Source organism: Harpegnathos saltator, unplaced genomic scaffold, assembly GCF_003227715.2.
Source record: "Harpegnathos saltator strain DR-91 unplaced genomic scaffold, Hsal_v8.6 scaffold587, whole genome shotgun sequence".
Classification (NCBI taxonomy): domain Eukaryota; kingdom Metazoa; phylum Arthropoda; class Insecta; order Hymenoptera; family Formicidae; genus Harpegnathos; species Harpegnathos saltator.
The window spans coordinates 651,758-673,226 of record NW_020230412.1 but is presented as its reverse complement, the minus strand read 5'-3'; the positions used below and the strand labels follow the sequence as shown (position 1 = coordinate 673,226).

General features: G+C 43.6%; 1 protein-coding gene across 1 annotated transcript; it reads left to right on the top strand.

Moving 5' to 3' along the window:
• The first annotated feature begins 1,081 nt into the window (after nt 1-1,081).
• On the top strand, nt 1,082-17,204 carry dap (cyclin-dependent kinase inhibitor dacapo). Its single transcript, XM_019843115.2, has 2 exons — nt 1,082-3,637; nt 13,527-17,204. The coding sequence occupies exons 1-2, from the start codon at nt 2,908-2,910 to the stop codon at nt 13,625-13,627; spliced, it is 831 nt and encodes a 276-aa protein (XP_019698674.2). The 5' UTR covers nt 1,082-2,907; the 3' UTR covers nt 13,628-17,204.
• Nucleotides 17,205-21,469: the final 4,265 nt, after the last annotated feature.

Genomic DNA, 21,469 nt, shown 5'->3' with positions numbered 1-21,469 from the left:
AAATATTACAGAAATATGTGAAATTCTTTGCTTTCGAAATTTCCGTCCTTTAAATTTTTAAACGATGTCAATCGGCCGACAGAGTTGCTGGTATCAAAAATAAGAAACAGTTTGTTATTAAAGTTAATAAGAAAAATTCGTTTTCTTTTCTTTATAATCTATACATTTTTCTAATCACCATCAAACATACTAACTTCTATATTCCATTAATATAAAAAGTATGAATTTCCCGATCATCGTCGAACGACGAATTGCGTCGTTGCAAGATGCTACAAATCTTGCTGGAAAAACTCGATTGTAAATTGCCGGAAACACAGGTGATGAGATCCAATCACACAGCGAGAAACTCGATAACTCCCCACTCAATCGCGTCCGCAGTCACAAAAATTCCATAATCACTCTTGAAAGGCTCAAAGAAAGACACCCTCGGCCATCATATTTCATATTTCGGGAATAGTCATCGTGAGTTAGTGCTCATATTTATCGACTGATAACTCTGGCGAAGAGAATCAGTCTAGCAATTTCACGAGTTTCGAATTCGGAATTTGAAGAAAAGAGAGAGGGGGGAAAGAAAGAGAGAGAGAGAGAGAGAGGAAGAGAGAGAGAGAGAGAGAGAGAGAGAGAGAGAGAGAGAAAGAGAGAGCGCGTGAGAGAACGGAGACCGAGTTCAGCTTGCGTTCGGCATTCCGTTTGACCGTGCTCCCGTGGTAGTAAGGACCGATTAACTGTACAAGCTCTCTCCGTTCTCTCTCTCTCTCTCTCTCTTTCTCTTTCCTCTCCCTCTTTCTCTCTCTTTCTTTCTCTCTCCTTCTCTCTCTCTCTCTATCTCTCTCTCTCTCTCTCTCTCTCGGCAGGCTTGACGAGCCGCTGGCGTGCGGTCGTGCAAGCCGCACGAACCGTATTCGCAGTCACGTCGAGGGAACTATACATCGCGAATGGCGGTTATTCCGTCCCTCTTCTCCCGTCGCGTGATTGGCCGGCGCGTCAGCGGGGTCAGGCGGACGAGGAGGAGAACCGAGGAGGGCCGAACAGCAGGCGGAGACGGCCGAGCGCGAGGGTGGATGCGTTTGGCCGCAGCGCGAGAAACGTGCTTCAGTCGCCAGAGAGCGCTTTTCACGACAGTTACGTCTCTCCGCGCAACTCCGCGAGCCGCACTATCGCGCACGTATCATCGTGTACGGCGTCACGTAACTGCGCAATCGTGCCCGCACGTTCCTTCCCAAGCCCGCTGGGCCACGCGCGTGCCTTGACAGTCGCGTGTTTGGCGGGAAACGCGTATTTTCGTGTTTATTGACGCGCTCTCGCGGCCACTCCCCCCACCGCAGAGCGCGGCGTGCTGCTTCGGGCCGTGTGCAATAGCGCAATAGCGTTTTTCCGGACGGGATTTTCTCGCCTGCGTAAGAAGTTTCGCGTTCTTTCGCGCGTCTCGAGTGTGCGCTCTCTCGGCAGCCTAGTGCCTGGTCGTGTGAAGAATGTGAGACGAGTGATCGCAGAGAAAGAGAGACGGTACTCCGAACGGACAGAAAGACAGGCCGGAAAGAGTGAGCGGGCGAGTGAGTGAGTGAATGAGAAAGAGAGAAAGAGAGAGAGAGAGGGATCGTCTGGCGTCACGGACAATCTGGACGTTGGACCACAAAATTCGCGCGGGACACGTAACACGCTCTCTCGGCCGTCGCTTGGATATTCACGCGCAAGTGCCGCGGCCGTGCGACGTTGCCGAGTCGGCAACGTTCTCCGCAGGCTACGCCGAAGGAATCGTGTTGCGAGGAGAAAGAGAGAGAGAAGGAGAGCGAGCGAGCGAACCAGCAGTCGACGGTATCGGAGAGAGAAGGAACGGGCGAGTGAGTGAGCGAGCGAGCGAGCAAGCACGCGCGCGCGCGCGAGAGAGAGAGAGAGAGAAAGCGAGTGTATACGTGTGTACGTGTGACCGGCGCGCGTGCGTGTATTTCTCGCGTTTTCGCGAGAGGAGCGTCCTCGCGTCGACCTTGACAGACTGTTCGCCGCGATGCAGCGGGATCGCGCGCGAGCTTGAGGCTGTTTCCGCGGCCGCTATCTCGGCCCATAGTAACCGCGGCCGCACTGTGTTGCCAAGCGTGTAACTGCTGTTAGACCAGCGTAGACCTCGTCGTCCTGTGACCGCCGCGCTCCTCCCGCCCGGGAATCGGGGCAGCGTCGTCGCTCACTTCCACCGCAAAGAAACGTCACCGTCGGTGGACCGTCGGAGGCGGCGAGCGGAGCCGCGCGTGCTCTCTCTCTCTCTCTCTCTCTCGCCGACCAGCATCAGCATCATCATCGTCATCGGCTGCGGCGGCGGCAGCGGCAGCAGCAGCACCAGCGGCGCGGCCATTATTCGAAATTCGGTGGGTCGCGCCACGGCCCGCGACGTTGCCACGCCGTCCGTCGTCCGCGGTGCGTAGCCGCGATTATTTCAACGACCCGACGACGGACCCAGCAACGGGGATTCCTAGAAGGAGTCATCGTCATCCCCGCATCAGTGGCCGATGCTGGAAGAAGTGACTTCTTATCGCACAGCGCGAATCACGGCTTCTCGATAGCGCGTTGAAAGAGAAACAAAGAGAGAGAGAGAGAGAGAGAGAGAGAGAGAGTGAAACGAAGGACGAGAGAGGCGGAAAACAACAGGAAGAGAGGCAGTCCGTGTCTTTTATCATCTCGACGTAACCTAACCTCATCCCTTGCCAAGGGCGGGCGTGCAGCTTTCGCGCTCCTCCGTGCCCCGTAGCCTCGCGCAGCGGCGAGGAACGACGTAGACGAAAAGGTCGAGAAAAGTCCAGAAGAAACGAGAAAGAGAGAGAGAGAGAGAGAGGGGGCAAGGGAGAAAGAGAAATAAGAGCGAAAGCGTTCTTTGCCGTTGTGGAGCGCCGTGGCGGCGATAGAGCGCGACGAAATATGAGCGCACGAGTGCTGAACCCTGCGATGATGACGGAAATGAGCAGGAACCTAGGCGGAGGCGGCGGCGGCGGCGGCGGCGGTGGCGGAGGCAGCGGCGGCGGGCGACCAGTGCCGAGCAAGGCCGCGCTCGCCCGCGTCCGCCGCGATCTCTTCGGCCCGGTGGACCACGTAGCGGCCAGGGCGCTCGCCGAGCGCGAGCTGCGGGCCCAATCGCTGCTGGACGCTGAGCGATGGGGCTTCGACTTCCACTTGGAGATCCCGCGGCCGAACTCGCGCTACGAATGGGAGCTGCTGACGGCGCAGGACGTCGTGCCCGAGCCCTACGCCCTGCGCGGCATGCCCTACCTGAGAAAGCACGCCCCCGGCACGCCGCGTAAGTCGCGCATCGTCGCCGACGACGCCGCGACGCCGACGGCGATGACGACGACGACGACGACGACCGCCGCCAGCACGGCGGCATCGCTGACGACGACGGCGACCAGCACCACCACGATCACCACGAGGATCGTCGAGCAGACGGAGACGACGAGCGCCGCGTCGGCGGCGACGCTTATGGCGATCGGCGCCGCCGAGAGGACGCCGCCGCAGGAAGCCAGGGTGCCGGAGATCGGCGACGCCACGACGCCTGCCGAGCTCGTGGACGCGAACGCCAAGAGGAAGAGGTGCCCGATCGAGCCGACCACCCCTGTATTACCCCCGGCTGCCAGGAAGCAGTCCGCTATCACAGGTAAGAGTGAGACAGCGAGTGTTGTTTACTTCGATCGGGTCGCCTTTTTTTCCTCCTTTCTCTCCGCTCGCTCGCGTGCGTGTTCGGCCCGGCCCGGCCCGGCCCGGCGCGACGCCCGTCGAAGAAGCTGCTTTTAATTGGGGTGTGCGAACGGGGTCTGATCGAGACTGTTCTTGTAGCCTTTTACGACTGAAGTGAATAATAGCGCTGCTGCACTGAGCTTTGCCTTTCTTCTCTCCGATGCGAATGTGTATACTTGGGTCACCTCGACGGCGACAAGTGCAACCCAGGCTCTGCATTCCGATATTTATTGCCAGCAATGAGAATCTATAATGTGACACAAACTATGTGTTTTCAGTACTGGCAGTGAATATCGAAACGTGGCTGAAACGGATAGATCCGACGGTGCAAACCGACCAGATCGGAAAACTCGACAGGATTGGTTATGTAGTAGCGATAAATTCACTCGTTTCAACAGTAATCTGCTTAGTAAAGGTTCTTGGATCTGACAGGGGTTACTTTTACGTTGAGACTCGAAGATGCAAGACTGTCGGATCGAAAAGCGGATCAGTGAGCGGATTTCCGGTAATGTCCCGGAATCCTTAAGCTTGTCCCGTGTCCAGGAATTGAAGTCTTTTCTGTCCCGGAAAATCAAAATTTCAACAAAATCATAATCGTAATATTCATGTTTCTAACTGGTACCAGAGAGAAACTTGAAAGCGGTTAACCACTGCGATTCATAGGGTCGAATTTTTCGACATGCCATCTGAGAAAAGATTGATGTCAACTAAATCATTATCGTGGTAAAAAATACAGTCGCATGGTTTATGTCCGAACTTCTCTCTGCTGGTATCTAATTCACGCATTTGTTTGTTGCGAGTGCGGCATCTTTTAGCTCTGTCTTACCCCTCCATTTTTCAAATTTAACTAAAATTCTCCAACAACCTATTCTTCAATCGTCGCCTAAAAATGTCCCGGAAACAGTCATTTCGCATCTGGCAAGCCTATATCGGACGCACTGAATGAGCGCATTCAGCGCCGCGACCGCTCTGTGAGGGTTCAGTCGGAGTTACTTTCAGATCTAATCAAGATCTAAGGGCGCAAAACAGTCACAGATCCAAGCACTCGATGAGTGCTTTCAGTCTCAGGATAACCGCTCAGTTATTATATATCATACCCGGTTGTCAGATTCTAAAAAGCGCGAAATTGACCCAAATAACCCAAAGATTCCATAAGTGTTTGCAGGCCCGTATTAATAATTAATTAATGGTTATTAATAGCTGCCTCACTCGAGGCTTTTCTCGAGTGAGACCTTGAGATCTAAAGGTAGAAGAGTATAATTCCATTTGGGTCTAAGATCTAAAGGTAGAAGAGTATAATTCCATTTGGGTCTTACTTCTTTGGCCCTTCATTGGCTCGAGAGAATCAACTTAGCGTTCGACGTGAATGTTTTCCTTGTGAATCGAATTGATGAAATCCATCGCATCATAGTCCCTCGACTGAGCGAGTCGAGCCGAGCTCTAAATTCAGATTTCGGAGTGAGAGATGCACGAGATAAAGAGTAACGACTGTCAACGCTCATGGTATCAGATGGCCGTTGAGCGATGGCCGAGAATCACGACTGCAGCAAGTCGTTGTTTCCGTCCCTCTCGAACGTCTTATCGAACGTATTAAATGTGCGGTCTTCTGGCGATATCGTGCTACTGTTGTTACCCGGCGCAAGGGTGAAATCTCCATCTAACGACGTTGACATTGACGAAAAGGAGGAGCCCTCAACGTCGCTCGAGTCTCGTTTCCGTTTCCATTAGATTAAAACTCTATTTACGGCTCGCTGGGCTGAGAGAGAAAGAAAGAGAGCGGCGCGAGCCAGCCGACGGCTTTTCGTTGATTATATAAATGCGTGCAGTCGAGAGAGCGATGTTTGTTTTTCAGAGTTGTTTGATCGCGCGCACGCGCTACGCGCGGAATTATAATACCGCGTCGTCGGCTGTGACGTTATCGGCGAGCGACGACGATGATGATTCGGCCGCGATGAAGTGACGCGTATCGCGCGACTCGGCGCCTCGCGTTGGCGTCCCCCCTCTCCCCCGCACACTTCGCGCCTCTAATCTGCTCGTAAGTCATCATCCACGTATCGGTCGGCTCGCGCGAGCGGCAAGGTTCAGGCATGATAAAAAGTTTGTTTACACCTGCATTGCATATGCACGAGGAGAGGCGCGCTCGTTGTGATCGCGCGGGAAATGATTTGCATCGCTTCCACATTGGACTTCACTCATCGCGCTCTCTCAAGGAATCGCATTAGTCGAGTGTTTACCTCGTGATCAGCCGTGTACGATTGATCAGCGCATCCTCGTCTTCTTCTCCTTCATTCATTCGTGATTAGTGTCTTGCGAGACTGTTGTTTGCCAATGATGAGGTGCAACGTTGAACAATCTTCCTCGGCGACGTCGTTAGAGTAGAATGTTGTAAGGAAAGACGATTATATGAGAAGTCGATATTTCTGTCAAAGAGATTGATAGCTAGTTGCAATTCTTTTTTTGTCGCATGCATGTGTTGCGCTGAGGGAAAAAGTGCAAAAGTGAGAAATATCTACTCGGTGGATACTGACGTATCTTCCCTTTTCTATATATATGTATTATCTTATATATATATATATTTTTACAAGATAAATTTTAAACAGTATCTTTATATTTAAATGATCACTAGTATTTTTATCTTTTTTAAAGGTACTTAAGGTACCTTGATTTAGTTTTGGATATCTTTTACCGAAAAAACTTTTTTTTTTTCCAAATGAGGAAATATAAATTGTCTTTAAATCGTTAAATCTTGTTATGAGAAAGATTATTCTTGGATATTTGAAGGAAGGAATTTAAATTTAAGTGAAAGATAAAGTCACCTTAGATACTTTTGTTTCTCTACTTAGAAATCTCTATCTGTGAGGAAACTTTTTTCCAGATGAGGAAACGTAAATTGTCTAAACCGTTAAAACTTGTTGTGAGAACAAATTATTCCTGAATATTTCAACGAAGGAATTTAAGTTTAAGTGAAAGATAAAGTTACTTTAGATGCTTTTGTTCTTGTACCTAGAAATCTTTATTTGAGGAAACATTTTTTTTTTTTCTAGATGAGGAAATATAAATTGTCTTTAAAATTAAATTGTGGATAAAATTGTCATAAGAACAATTGTTTGTTCTCATAACAAGTTTGAACCTTTATGTTTAAGTAAAGGAATTTAGATTTAAGTGAAAAATTGAAGATACTTTAGATACTTTTATTTTTATACTTAATCTTTATCAGAAGAAATATTTTTTTTCTGAAGGAAATATAAATTGTCCTTAAATCGTTAAAATTTTTCATGAGAACAATTCTTTTTTTATATTTAAATAAAAGAATTTAAATGCAAGTTAGAAATAAAGAAACAGATGCTTCTATTTTTATACTTAGAAATCTTTATCTGAGGGAACATTTCTCCTTTTTTTCCAGATGAGGAAATATAAATTGTCTTCAAAATTAAATTGCGTTTAAAACTTGTCATGAGAACAATTGTTCCTTTAAGTAAAGGAACTTAGATTCAAATGGAAAGTACTTTAGATGCTTTTATTTTTATATTTAGAAATCTTTATCTGGAGAAACTTTTGTTTTTTAGATGAGAAAATATAAAAATTTTCTGCTAAACATCGCTCTTTGTGAAAGCAATTGTTTACTATGTATTTAAATAGAGAAATTCCAAATTAGGTTAACATATCAGTACCAAACGAATAAATATCCTCGAATTTCGTTTCTCTCTATATCGAAATGCGAAAAAACGATGCTACATCGAGAAAGAGAGACAGACGGCCGGCCGACATTCGGCGCAGCCGTTTATCGTGCAATTTATCGCGGTTAATTTGCTCGTTGATTTATGCGGGAAACACGTATCCTAGGTCAGTCCAATTGGTCCGCAGGGGGGAGGATCGCCGCAATTCGTGCGTAAAATTACGCAAGCACCCGGAGATAAGGATGAGGAACGGTTTCTTTCGCGCCTTGGTCCCACACACCCGTGTGCTTTCCTTTGTCGCTTTCTTTTTCTCGCGTATAGATACAGCGCTAACGATGCAGGCAGAAACACGCAGCGAATGCGACGATCAAATTTCAGCGGGTAGCGGGAATTTCTCGATCGCTCCGGGGCGAGAGGAGCAAAGCCGAGAATTTAAGAGGATAATAGCATCCGCGAAAGTGAGAAAGTTCTTATCGGCGCGGCAGATAAAGTCTCATTTCTGCGGCGGCGATGAGAAATTAATTTTGTTGACGAGAGGTGGATTATCGGAACTGCATTATCGCGTGCCACGAGAGAGGGAAGGGGGGGCGCGCTGGCTGTAGATATTTTTTCTTCTTTTCTCCTCGCTCCCGCGCGCGTCGCGATAAGCGAAGTCGTCCGCCGCGCCGATCTGCATCGCAAAACGATGACGCGAAAATAAATAGCGTTGCATTGTGGTCCCGCTAGCGGAATACGTCATTGTTTAACGCGCCGTGCGTCATTTATTTACGCGAGATCTCATCCCCACGCTCTCTTGGCGCAGGCAGCTCGGCCTCGGCGGACTTCTCTCTCGCCTCCTTTCATCCTTCACGTTCTCGGCGTCTCGACGTCGAAAATCCCGAGGGTCGTTCGTCTCGCTCGAGAGAACGAGAAACATTTGTCAGGAAGTCGTCTGCCGTCGATGCGATCGGGGTGGTGAAACGTCGATCGTCGGGCGAAAGCGATTTTTACCTGCGCGACACCGTAGAGACGTCGTCACTTCCGCGCACGCGCGGCGATTTGCAACGCCGAATTCGCGCGCTGATCGTCGCTTTCTGTTTGGGGAAACGCGCTCGATAAATATTAATCGGTCGCGCGAAGATGAGAGTAGATTGAGTTAATCGAGGGACGAGAGACGCGGCGAGGGAGGGGGGAGTAATACGATTAAGAGATAAGCATCGATCTCGGCTGCGCCTTACAAAGAGACGAGCGAGAAAAAGAAATGAGAGCGGATAAGCGCTCTCGGGGGCGGCGAGTGGGATTATTTATCGCGAGCGCGAGAAACTGCAGTTCAAAGCCGCGCCGTCGCTGTCGAAGACGACTCACCTTCGCTTTACGACCGCGCGGAGGATTCGTCGCGTTGGAACACGCACGCACGCGTACTCACCAGTCGTCGTCGTCGTCGTCTCGTTCAAGCGACCGTAAAGCTCTCGCGAGAGAGGGATTTAGAGTTCTCCCCTTGCCTCTCCTCTATTTGTTATTTGACCGTGCACACACCACCCACGCGACGCGACTATTTCTGGACGTGGCGCGTCGCACGCGTCGCGTGTCCTGCAGAACGCAGCCGATGCGTTCGCGCGATCTCTTCTCCTGTCGCGTCGCGGAAGGCCGAAAAAGCTGCTCGGAGGGATTAACGTCGCAGGCCGCCAGCTCGTCACGCTGGCTCGTCCGCCTTGAATTTCTTTATCGCCCGGTTTTACATATCTGACTTGGAGATTGTTTATTAATTATCTGACTGTACGAATAATTAGCAATGATAAAGGTAAAGATCAAACGGTCGAGGTCTCTGGAAAATAATTAATTAATAATTCGAAGTAATTTTCCTTGTTGACATAACTCAAGCCTTATATTCTTGATCGACGTTGAGTGGAACTGAAATAAATAGGTCAACACTCTCTTCGTACATTGCATATTTTTTTAAACTGTCATTTCGACTGTTCTGTGCTAAAGCTTTTACAATACTCTTACTTTACATGCACACAATCTTTCGAGACACTTCTCGCCGAGATGTAAATACCGAGGCGATATCCCGCAACGCAACTTTTCCGAGGTAACGAGGAAAATAACGCAAGTTCCAACTGTCGTTTCCTCTGCTCCGTTATCATGCGTTCGGAAGGAAACGTGCGATTTTCATGTTTATTACGTTTATTGATCCTTTGTGTGGCTCATTTTTTTTTTTACCTGACGGATTTCCGCGAAATCTTACATTGCTGTTTCTTGAGTCGCTGATCACAAATCTGAAGTCAAATTTCAAAAATTCGGAATGACAGATCCAATATGGCTGCCATATAGGGGTAAATTAGTCTGAATTAATGTAAATCAAATGCACGATATAAAAGTTTCCTAGATCGTTAGTTACGAATTTCATATCAAACTTACAAAATTCATTCAAGTAATTTGTTTATAAAAAAGAAATGTATCGTGCAAAAAATTCTGGAAAAAATGTATATCATATTTTGACACATGAGAACAATATTTAGCACAATTTTCATTTTCCAATCTTGAATATTTTCCAAGGAATTATATTTTTTAAATTGCTTTTTTTAAACTTGTTTATAAATCTAATATGGCTGCCATATAGAAGTATATTAATGTAAGTTTGAATAAATACAAGTCAGATACACGACATAAAGATTTTCCAGATCGTTAATTACAAATTTCATGTCAGACTTACAAAATTCATTCGAGTAATTTGTTTGCAAAAAGAAATGTAACGTGCAAACAAATTCTGGAAAAAATGTATGTTATATTTTAACACGTGAGAACAATATTCAGTACAGTCTTCTAATCTTAAGTACTTTCCAAGAAATTAGAATTTTTTAAATCGTTTCTTTTCGACTTGCTTACAAATAATTAAAAATGAACATCAATCGGATATATGAAAACCGTAGGGAAACCTGCAAAGCAAGTATCAATGCATCAGAAAGACGTGAGATCGCACTTCCATCGAACCGTAAGCAGTACATCGTAAAAAATGAAAGAGGACAAGAGCGCTAAGCATACTTCATTGTCGCGTAAAGGGCTAATTAATCGCGCGCGTGACTATCTGCACGCTCGGGGCAATCGCCGTTTCTTGCGACTGCTACTCCTCCGCTATCACACACTCGCTCGGGAGGAAGCTCGCGACTTCCGGGACACCGTGTACACACGTGTTCACACAGCAGGCACACCCACACGTACGCACACGCGCTCGCAGGGGCGGCCCTGTATTGGCTTCCTATCTGCGTCGTTTAATTTCCTCGCGTATAGGGGAGCAGCGATGCGGAGTAACGTACTTCGCCGTGCACACGCACACACACACACACACACACACGCACACACGCACGCACGCACACGCAGAGTCATGGGGGCGCCGCCGGACGACGATATTCCTAACGTACTTTATTAATGAGCCAGCGGCGGTCAGCTGTTGCGATCCATATGGGGTTGTCGGTCCCATCGAGTGCACCCCCATGCTCGGCTCCTCTCCGGTGACCCCCCACCCTCCCCGACGGCTCCCCCGTGCCCGTTCCGCGCTTCCCTTTTGTGACGTGCGTGGAGCGCTTGCACGCGTGGGGCATCAGCTGTGCACGCAATCGCGCCCCCTTGTCTCCGTGGCCCCAGGGGCGGCCCGCCGGACGGACGACGGGTCGTTGCGAAGGGGTCGGCATTTTAAATCAGGATCAGCGCGCCCGCATACCTCCTGCACGCGGCTATTTAAATTACACGAGGCGCGCTGGGGATGGTACGTCGCGCGGAAGTATCGGCGAAATCCGCCGGCTCGGTTCGTGAATCTCGCGCGGGAGGGAGGGAGGGAGGGGTGACGACGCACCCCCGTCGATATTTATTTTTCCGCGCTCGCTGAAGCAAGGAGATCGATCCTTCCGCCTCACTTTCGTCGCGTGGCTCCGTCGGCGCACGTTTGCGGAGAATCGGACAGATGCGCTTAATTTCGGCGTGGAAACGTCGCCAAATGCTAGCAATCCGCCCCTCCCTCGAAGGGGTTCAAGGGGCTGCCTTTGTGACTCAGAGCTCCGGCCTGTCGATTTTTATGAGTCATGATCGGCGCGTCGGTCGTTTTCGTTCACGCCAGAGAGAGAGACGCCGTGTTGTAACGAAAATATCGGCGTTCGCCTGGCAGAAACTGCAGCTCTCTTCCAGGCGAGTTCTCTCTCGAAGCGGCAATAAAAACAATATAAAATCGCGACCTCGCGGGCTTATCTGGCCACGTTATAATTAACGAGCGCGGTGCGCGCGCCCCGATATTACATCTCCAAGGTTATCACAGCGGAGATTTTGCATGCATGCTGCCGTCTGGCGAAAGCCGGATTACAAGAGGTCAAGTGCGACACTGCACGCGGTTGTGAGAAATCAGAATCGGCGATAAGCCGCGGAGATGTGGTCGTGTTTGATTTCAGATGCCAGATGCCACGCTCGTCGCCGATCCGCGGCGGCAGATTTCGACGAGCAAACGAAAATTACGGGGTGCTCACACATGTAACGAGAGCGATATCGGTCGAGTCGCGAAGGAGCGATTCCGCGTCGGCGCGGGATTTCCCCCGCCCCGAGATTATTTCAATTGTAAAATTCCCACATTCGCGCGACCGCCGAGCGTACCCTGAAAAGCAAAACGGTTTTGATAGTTTTTTTTTTTTTTTTTTTTTTTTTTCTGGTGACATTCATAATCCGTGAATTTGAGAATCACTGCTTAATACATGGAGCAGTCTCAAAATCGTTGGGGTTAGAGAGACTTGCGATCTTTTGCAGTTCTTGAACAATGATTCTCGAATTTTACAACTAGACTAGTTACTAACGTTTGTAAAAAAAAAAAGACTGTTGAAGCCGTTTTGCTTTCCAGTGTACATGCGAGGGGAGGTCGCGATGAAATTTGAGGAGCAAAGAGAATGCCGAGAGAGCCAACCACCAGCTATTAAGCGAGCTATTTGAAAAATTTTTTGTGTGCTTATTTATTCGCGGAATAAATCTCAGTTTATAATGAAGGAAGAAAGGAGAAGAAAAATTAATCCTTTGTTGCGTGTTTTTTTCTGATGTATAATTTTGTGAAACTTGTTACTCGGCGGTTTTTAGGGTCACCGAATACAAATGCGGTATGAAAAGTACGAAATTCAAAATGGCGGACGACATTTTCAAAATAAGCCGAATTCGCTTGAAATTTGTCATTTAAGGGTTTTCGAGGTTGCTAATTACAAATTCGTTATCGAAAATTTGAAATGCCAGAGTTATGATGGATATATACGACAAGATTCGGTTGATACCAGTTAGCTTGTCTCTTTCTCAAGCGCAGCTAGCTTGTTTTATTTCTATAATTATGTTTGCCATATGAGATCTACCATCTCGAATTTTTCACACTATATTCGTATTCAGCGACTTCAAAAAGCCCCGAGTAACAAGTTTCAAACAAATTCGACTAGTTTTGAAAATTCCGTCCATCATATTGGGCCCATCATTTTGAATTTTGTATTTTTCACACCGGATTTGTATTCAGCGACCCCAAAAACTCCCAAATAGTGATTTTGAAATATACTTTATTACTTAAAATTTCATATAAACGAATTTATTCTTTAAAAACGACAGTTTTACTCAGTATATGCTTATTAATAACAAATTACTTATCTGAAATGACTCTAAAAGTTGATGTATTAGTTAGAGGAACGTTTTAGTAGTCCAACAATACCAAATATGCTAAAGAAATATGTGAAAAATTTAAATTATTGAAAAAACAAGCTTGGATGGTAGGTGGCACTCTGAAAGGACTATGCAGCAAAGGGTTAATTGACCCGGAAATGTGATAAAGGGAGTAATTTTTTTCTTCTAGTAACAAATTTTCTGGTCTATTGCAGACCTCAGTCAACTCGCGAATATGAAAAGAGAAAATGTCTTTGAAATTGTCGCGCTCTTCACAGCCAATATAAACCAGGCTCTAAAAATAACAACGTAGCACTTGACCTGTGAAGAACCTCTTAGGACCTCGAACTTCAACGTTGCTCTTAAAGCGACTCCTGATTATCTTCCTATATGTGGACTTATATACGATTATCTCATATAGATCGTCTCTTGGACGAGTGTTTCGCACGGGTTTATGTAAAGTCGCATTTTGCCCGTTGTCTGTTACAGATTTTATGAAGAGTCGTAAGCGCGGCCTGAATGGGACCACGAAGAGCATGATAGAGCCGCCGGAGAAGATTGCCCGCAACGCGGGCCAGATACGCAGCTAAAAACCTTGAGCTTCCTCCTTCCTCCTCCAGCCTCGACGTCTTCTTCCAGCTCATCTACGCACGCGTTCGCGCGACGAGAGATAGTACCGGAAACGGGACACCGCGCCGCTGGTAGGAACGGGAACAAAGGAGGGCGCAGGGACGCTCCAGCAGGAGGCGTTAGATCCTCGTTGGCTGTGCCATTCACATAGATTTATTCGCCGCGAGCGCGGGCGAGAAACCAACAGCGAAGCAAGTGGATCGGACGAGAAAAGGGAGAGAAAGACCGAAGTGGAAGAAAACGGTAGTAGCGTCATCGTCACATCTTCGTGTCTGTAATGTCGCTTTGTAATATCGCGAGGATCGCGAGGGCAATAGAGCAGGAGCCGCGGGACGAGGAGAAACAGTAAAAGTCGAGATAAGGATGCGAGAGGAAGCAGGGACGCTCAGTGGAGAAAGAGGGGAAAAAGTACGACAGTGGCTGTCGCTATTTTTTTATAACATATTATTTTTTTCTTTCTTTCCTTAGATTAGACAGAGTAAGTAAATTTCTGAGAAAAAAATTAGATTGTAGATAGAATAATAATTTGCCCAAATTAATTAATGTAATATATTCTTTGTTTTCGAAACATTCATATAAAAAAAAAGTTTAAACGATGTCGTTACACAATACTTTACGAGAGTGTGAGTGAGTGAGTGAGTGAGTGAGTGAGTGAGTGAGCGAGCGAGCGAGAAAGTGAGAATGAAATGGCGAGCGAGTCAGCGAGTGAGTGATGGGAGAGAAAGAGAGAGTGAGAGAGAGAGAGAGAGAGAGAGAGAGAGAGAGAGAGAGAGAGCACAAGGAGCTACGAAATACACGCAAGTTCATAGGCTATATTCGTAGGAATTAATTAATTAGGTTCTAAGGCAGAGTATATCGCGCGTATCGATTGGATCCAACTGAACGAATCGCTTGGACTGGTCCGGAAATCTTTGGGATTCGCGAGCGTGTTGCGTTCAGCTTTCCCCGCGGCTACTCAGCGACGAGTCATCTTCCTTGCTGGAGTATCCGCGGAAGCTGGTGCCCCGTCGGGAATAGATTTTCGCAGTACGTATCGCGCTAGTTTCGACGTTCAATCCTTGAAACACGCGCGATATGGCAAATTAGTAAATTCCCCCACGAAGCTCGCTCGAAATTTTATCAAAGTCGCGTTCTCGCGAAATGTTGTAACGCTTTAATATCCGAAATTCGCGGATGATTGGAACGATCGGATGTAGTTAGGCGAGAATATTGCGCAAGGGATTCGCGATTCCGCGGCCAGGAAACGACCAGTCTCAAGAAAGAGAAGAGAGAGAGAGAGAGAGAGAGAGAAATGGGATTTAGCTATAGTTTGTTACCCGAGTTTAAGCATTGATCTCCTGTACGATTTTAAGAAAGTACAGCCGATGCCAAATCACCCCGCGATTTTTTCTTTTCACCCGTGAAAAAAGAACAAGGAAATCCGACTCCTTTCTTCTTTCCCCTCTTCTTCATCCTACGTCGCGTTTATTTCTGACAAGTGGCAGCGCGAGAGGCACGTAAATTTGCAACTTTCGTGCGGACAAAAGTTTGGCTTTCTTCTTTTTACGATCTACTTACGTTACCAGCTAAGAGATCCAACGTCTTACGAAAATATTCGGTGTCCTCACATAGCTGTCGTTTCAATCGGATTACTGCTTTTCACCACGCGATATTCCATCAAAAGTTTACTTCTGTCTGTGTTTCTTATATTTTTTCTCCGTAAACTCTAAGTGCGATGTAGCTAAATGTATAACGATTTGCGTGAAAATTTATAGTCAGAATTTATTATTAAATTTATAGAAAATATATAATAAATTTATCATAGATTGAACGTCAAATTAACGGAGAAACTTCATCCTCTCCAAAATATCGGTAGAGACTACATTGTAGAGATAATGAAAGTATTTGCAAATATATCGATGCTAATTTCCAACGAAAATGCCAAGTCATCCCGCAAATGACGTTAACCTTTTGTTAGTCACAACAATATGTATACTACCTCAAGGAACGAGTTTTTTTTTTTTTCTACGATGATGTGTAATTCTCCGTTTTTTCTTTTCCGAATGGGAGACACGCGGAAAATCGCAAAATTTAAAAATCAAACGCCTAACGAAAGGTTAATGCATTTGCAAGTTTTTTATTTCCGTGACTAATGCGGAGAGGAAGATTGTCATCAACAGGTTTTGTTGAGATCGGACGAATTAAGCATTCAACGACGTAGAGAGACACATCCCCAGTGCGAATCGCGAGAGCCAACGTTTACTTCGTTCGTTGCCAACGAATTGTTACACAGAGCGTAATATTAGCGTACTACCGTAATTGTATATTCTTAATTGAGCTTTATAATAGATAGCTGTTTACACACACAATATTTCGCGATGCCCCATTTGCCAACATCCCGTTGAGAAGCGGTATATTCTCGTAAGTCCTACCTTATCTTCCATCAATCTGCCCCAACATCCTCCCGCCCGCCATTTTCTGTTTTTGAGATTGTAACTTAAAAATACGATTGGTGGTCACAGGCTATTTTCTTTTTAAGGTTTGTTTATATGTGCTACACATCGAGCACGACAGACGGACGTAGTGAGAGAAGCGTTGTAAGATGCAAATGATCGACTAAGCCTGAAGTTACGGACGCATCAATCGTAATTTTCCTTCGCGCGAAACGAAGATAAAAAATCCGGACATTCACGAAACTCGCGATGCGCGATCGGTTCGGCAGATTTTAAAGGAACGATTTGACTTCGCGATTGGCGCGAAGCGCGCTTGGCATATTTTTGGCGCCTTTAAGATTTAGTCAGTGCAACATTTCATCCATCGGAAGAAAGCGAACCGATTTAACCTGGCAATTCGATACCGTAAGACACATTTAAATTGCATGAGATAGTCATACTTCTTCATCGCTAATTGCTTGCAGAAATCAAAATTATCTTGGACGAATGGATGGGTCTAAATTGAACTAAAACAAACCGGTAGAGAGAATGTTTCGATGTCTCCTGTGCACCACTTTGCCGGAAACGAAATCGCAAAAAAAAAGATAACCTTGGTGAATCTTGGTGAATCTCTCAAGATCTGAAAAAGAAGTCGCAATGTTTAGTGCCTGCCGCGGGGAAACTAACAAAAGAAAAAAAAAATTAGCAAAAAGAGAAAAATCTTACGTCTATGTAACCCTGTGATGTATTAGTATGATCTCAGTAAACATAACTTAGCGTGTACTTTTTATCTATGATATATGTAATTAGATCATATATATGTATATGCGATAGCAAGAATTATAAAAATCACAAATCATGGATAAAAATTGATGATTTATATATGTATGTATGTATGTATGTATGTATGTGTATGCGTGAATGGACGAGCGACCTACGTGCGAATCTTGTAAAATAAAGGACAAGATGAAGAGAGAAGAGGGGAGAGAGAGAGAGAGAGAGAGAGAGAGAGAGAGAGAGAGAGAGAGAGCGCAGAGAAAGAGCGAAAAGAAGAGAGAGAATACCCAGTGAATCATGCCTGCCTCTCAATCGGTACCCAGCGACATAAAATTACATACGTGTGTAACGACAATATTATTATATATTGTGTATAATTCTATAAACTATAACTATATAAGAGAGTCTAAAAATTAACTAACTAACTAACATAAGTAAATCGTGTCTCACTTGTTTATTAAAGAAAAAGGATCTATATAAAAAAAAAAACGTTTTCGTTATTTCCTCTTGTGTGTCATCCGAAACAAACATCAATTTCTCCTCGAGTCCCAGTTCTACTATTCTTATTATCTAAGATTGTCTTGAAGTTATCTTCAATCTTACCATTAAGATTACTTCATTAGTTATATAGGATGTTTCACTTTAAATGAGCCAGGCAAAAATCTCGGAAAATATGAAAGATATTAAAAAAGTTTTAGACAAAAGTTGTATGGTTTCAAAGGGGACAAAACAATTATATCATTTTGTTTACAGATGGCGCTACTTTCGAGATTCGCTGATCGTTACTTTTTTTTAATGGAAATCCCAATTTTCTGTTATATTATCTTTTTCTATCCATTAATTTGAACAACTTCTGTCTGAAATGTTTTTTATTTGCCTAATATTTTTTTAGATATTTAAGCTTTTGAGATATTTAAAAAAACTTGGTAACTTTTTTAACGTTTAACTTACGATATCTCGCTAATCATTTGTCGAAAGAAAAAATAGTATTAGACTTTTTTACTCTTTTTTAACTTTTGTTAGCTTACCGACTTTTGGAAATTTCAAAATCATCAAATTAACAAAAATTTATTGAATTTTGATTTAATAATTTAACTGCAAACAGGGTTTATTAAGTTTTTAGCTTACAAATAGGCGAAAAACCAACGAATAATAATTCGACGTTGAAGCTTTCGATAGAGCTAATGCTGCGCTTGTTGAATTGCATATATTTTCGAACCTTCAAAATTCCAAATACTCAAATGTTCGCGAATACTCGCGCTTCAGAATTTCATTATTCGAATATAATGCGTCGAAGTTTCGGATATAACTTACGGCTGTAAACACTAAGATTGCAAAGGAGCTGGAAAACAATATGGATTTAAATTATCTTCCGGTTTGATTGTTAAAAATACCGACTCGCTACATCTGGTGGTGAAAAACTTAACTTCAAAGGTGGTATAGATCTTATATTTAAGGTCGTCCCCAAATCTCATCTTAAGATGTTATACAGGGTGTCTCATTTTAAATGAGTCGGACAAAAATCTCGAAAAATATGGAAGATACTAAAAAGTCTAGCAAGAAATGGCGAATCTTTCCCGCTCATTGACAGATCCGACGGATTGTCTCGTCTTCACATAGGACTCGAATTCCTTATTACAAACCACTGTGCTTCGAATATATGCAAGCCCATAAATCACATACTTTCCGCTCTTCTTCTCCTTCCTGTTCTTCGCGATGGGGAACGGGCGCTTTAACCTTCGCGACATTAAGAAGGGTATCAAGGACTGATGAAACGGCGTGTTTTTCTCTTTTGGTTACACGGCAGGACTGCGCAAAAACACGCGCAGAATCCGGTGATCAAGGGAAATCGCGGCAGGTGCGAGTGCGCGACTTGCGCGGAGGTGTGCATAAGTAAAAGAGCTTGTTCCCGACAGGCCGGAACAGGTGCTTGTGGAGCCTCGCTGTTAAGTGATTTCACTTCACCTCCACGTCCCTTCGGCTCCGCTGCTCAGAGGCCAATTTTGCGGTTGTAACGGTCGAATTCGTCCGACGAGACGCGGAGAGCGTGGCTAACAACGGCAATATACAACATTGTATCATATCGACCGTGAAAAATTAGGGATTGCGCGTTACTTACGAAGGTACAAGAAATATGCCCGGTACATGATCTCCTAAAAGCGGTATGGGCAACGTCGCCGTGAGACAAATGGCTAAAAATATACTTCGGGGAATGCGTGTGCGAGGTAACGCTGGAAGATACTTGAACGATATTTGTCAAAAAGAGACATGAGACTTATTGAAGTCGTCAAGTATTCGGGGATTCGTCGTTTCTCTCTCCGAATGAATGGCAATGTTTCATATTGATCCGCAAGGATTAGTAATCTCATCGATTAGTCAATTATTGAAGAATATGTATGTTCATACAGAGTGTCCTGGATTTTTTGAAAACGAAAAATTGTGAAAATTAATCTGATTAAACTAAGAAGAAAAGTCCTTTACCATTTCGCAAATAAGTGCGCAAATTTTCAAGTTATCAATTAACCCTTTAACTGCTACGGTCGAAATAACTCGAGTGTGGAAAAAAATAGCAGCCTTGCTACGATCGAGTTTACTCGATTTGGACTTTCAATGTGTAATACCCATTTAATTTAGGTTGTAAAAAGCATTTGAATTGAGCGGGCATATAGAATCTCTTATCATTATAAAATATTTTATAATTGTAAAAATAACTCAGCAAAGAGGGTCATACTGGTCATTTAATATCTCAGCAGTTAAAGGATTAAAAGAGCCTCTAGATGTGGTCATTTTCAATCATTAATAACTTACAGCAATTAACAACAAATTAACAGTAATTATAATAACTATTGCTATTTTTGCAAAAAATACTTAACTTCTCAGGTTGATCTGATTAATCTTAACAATTTTTCGTTCCCAAAAGATCCTGAACATCCTGTATATATTAGAAAGCTGATTTAGATTTTTTTTTTCAAAAATTGACTTACTTAAACAAAATAATGAACAAATACTTTAGTCAAGATATTTTTCTTCGTTTTATACAACTTTTTCCCACCTTTCTGGGAAGAGACGGGAAAAGAGGGGGATTCCGCGACGATAAAAAGATTCTTCTTTGGAGTTGTTTCAATTTTCAACAAATTTTCGCATTTGTTCGAAATTATAAAAGTGTGTATCTTCTAGAGCAGGGGTTTCCAACCAGGGGTGCTCGCACCTCCTGGGGATGCGAAAAAATATTCTTGGGGATACGAGCAAAAGTGATTTTAATTAATAATGATTAAGATGAATTCTGAAATAATCCGGCTTTTTATCATCAAATTAAAAAAAATGTTATTGAAATTATATATTTTTTACGTATCTGTACATATATATTCATTACGTATCACTATGCGAAACTTGATACCAAGTATAATAATTTTAGAATATTAAAATGATAGTTCTATAAAATTCTATAAAAATTTCTATAAAACAATATTATGCAATAATAAATTATAATTAATTAAACGCATTAGTTCTATAATTTTTTCTTTAATTTTTTTCTTTTATTCCACAATATATTACTGAACTTTTTATGATTTAATAAAAAATTGAATATTCTGTTTTTTATTTTTAACTTCTTACCTTAAAATCCTAACAATTAATTTTTACCATAAAACATAGTATAATTATTTTTTATACGGGATGTGAAGGTTAATTAATAAATTTTTAGGGATACGAAGTTTCAACCACTGTTTTCTTCTGATTAAGAAACAAAAATAACATATATCAAAAATGTTCTTTAGGTAGTTCCATTTTTAAGATAATATTAACACAATTTGTTACTATTATTAGTAAATTATTGTTAGTAAAAATTGTTAGTAAATGACTAAATATGGATTATCATAAAGCATTAAAAAATAATAGCTGTGATTAGAATGTCTTCGACAAAATTGACATTAGTGCCATCTCTTGCAAAACTCTCAAAATGAAATCACACTACTACTACTACTACTATTACTATATATATATATATATATATATATATATATATATAAGTTTTCATATTTAATTCAAATAATATCGGCAAAAGTGGAATGGACATTAATGCGAATAAATATTTACCACAAAATTCCATAACGATAAAAATAGAAATCTCTTCGTATGATTGACAGAAGTCATATGTACGTCGTGTAAAAATTAAATCAGTTTTTCTTAATCTCAATAAATACATCTCTGAAGAAGTTAAAAGTATTGCATGTACGTGCGTTTGCTTGAGATTGCACGTTTCCAAATTCGGAATTCTTTCAGTCCTTGTTAATCTTTTACTTATGCCTATAACAAGGACGCGGTGTGGCCATTTCTGTCTGAAACTGTAAAGAAAAGTCTGAAACTTAATAAAGACAAAATACCTTTAAATTTTTAACAGTTAGTTACTTTCTGCTTCAATCACAAAATGTTTGTAATGACGAAAACATCCTCCTGAAGAAAACATGACGTTGATATTTTTGCTATTAAATTTTGTACTTTTTTTAACATTTTTCCAATAACTCTTACGCTTTCAGTGAAAAATAAGAAAAATCATTTTTGTTAAAGAATTTTCCAAATACTCCCACTCGCGAAACTGTTTCCCATTTAAAACAG

Coding starts and splice junctions, on each gene's coding strand:
- dap (XM_019843115.2), top strand. CDS start 2,908: ATGAGCGCACGAGTGCTGAACCCTGCGATGATGACGGAAATGAGCAGG. Junction 3,638..13,526: donor GAAGCAGTCCGCTATCACAG/GTAAGAGTGAGA, acceptor TGTCTGTTACAG/ATTTTATGAAGAGTCGTAAG.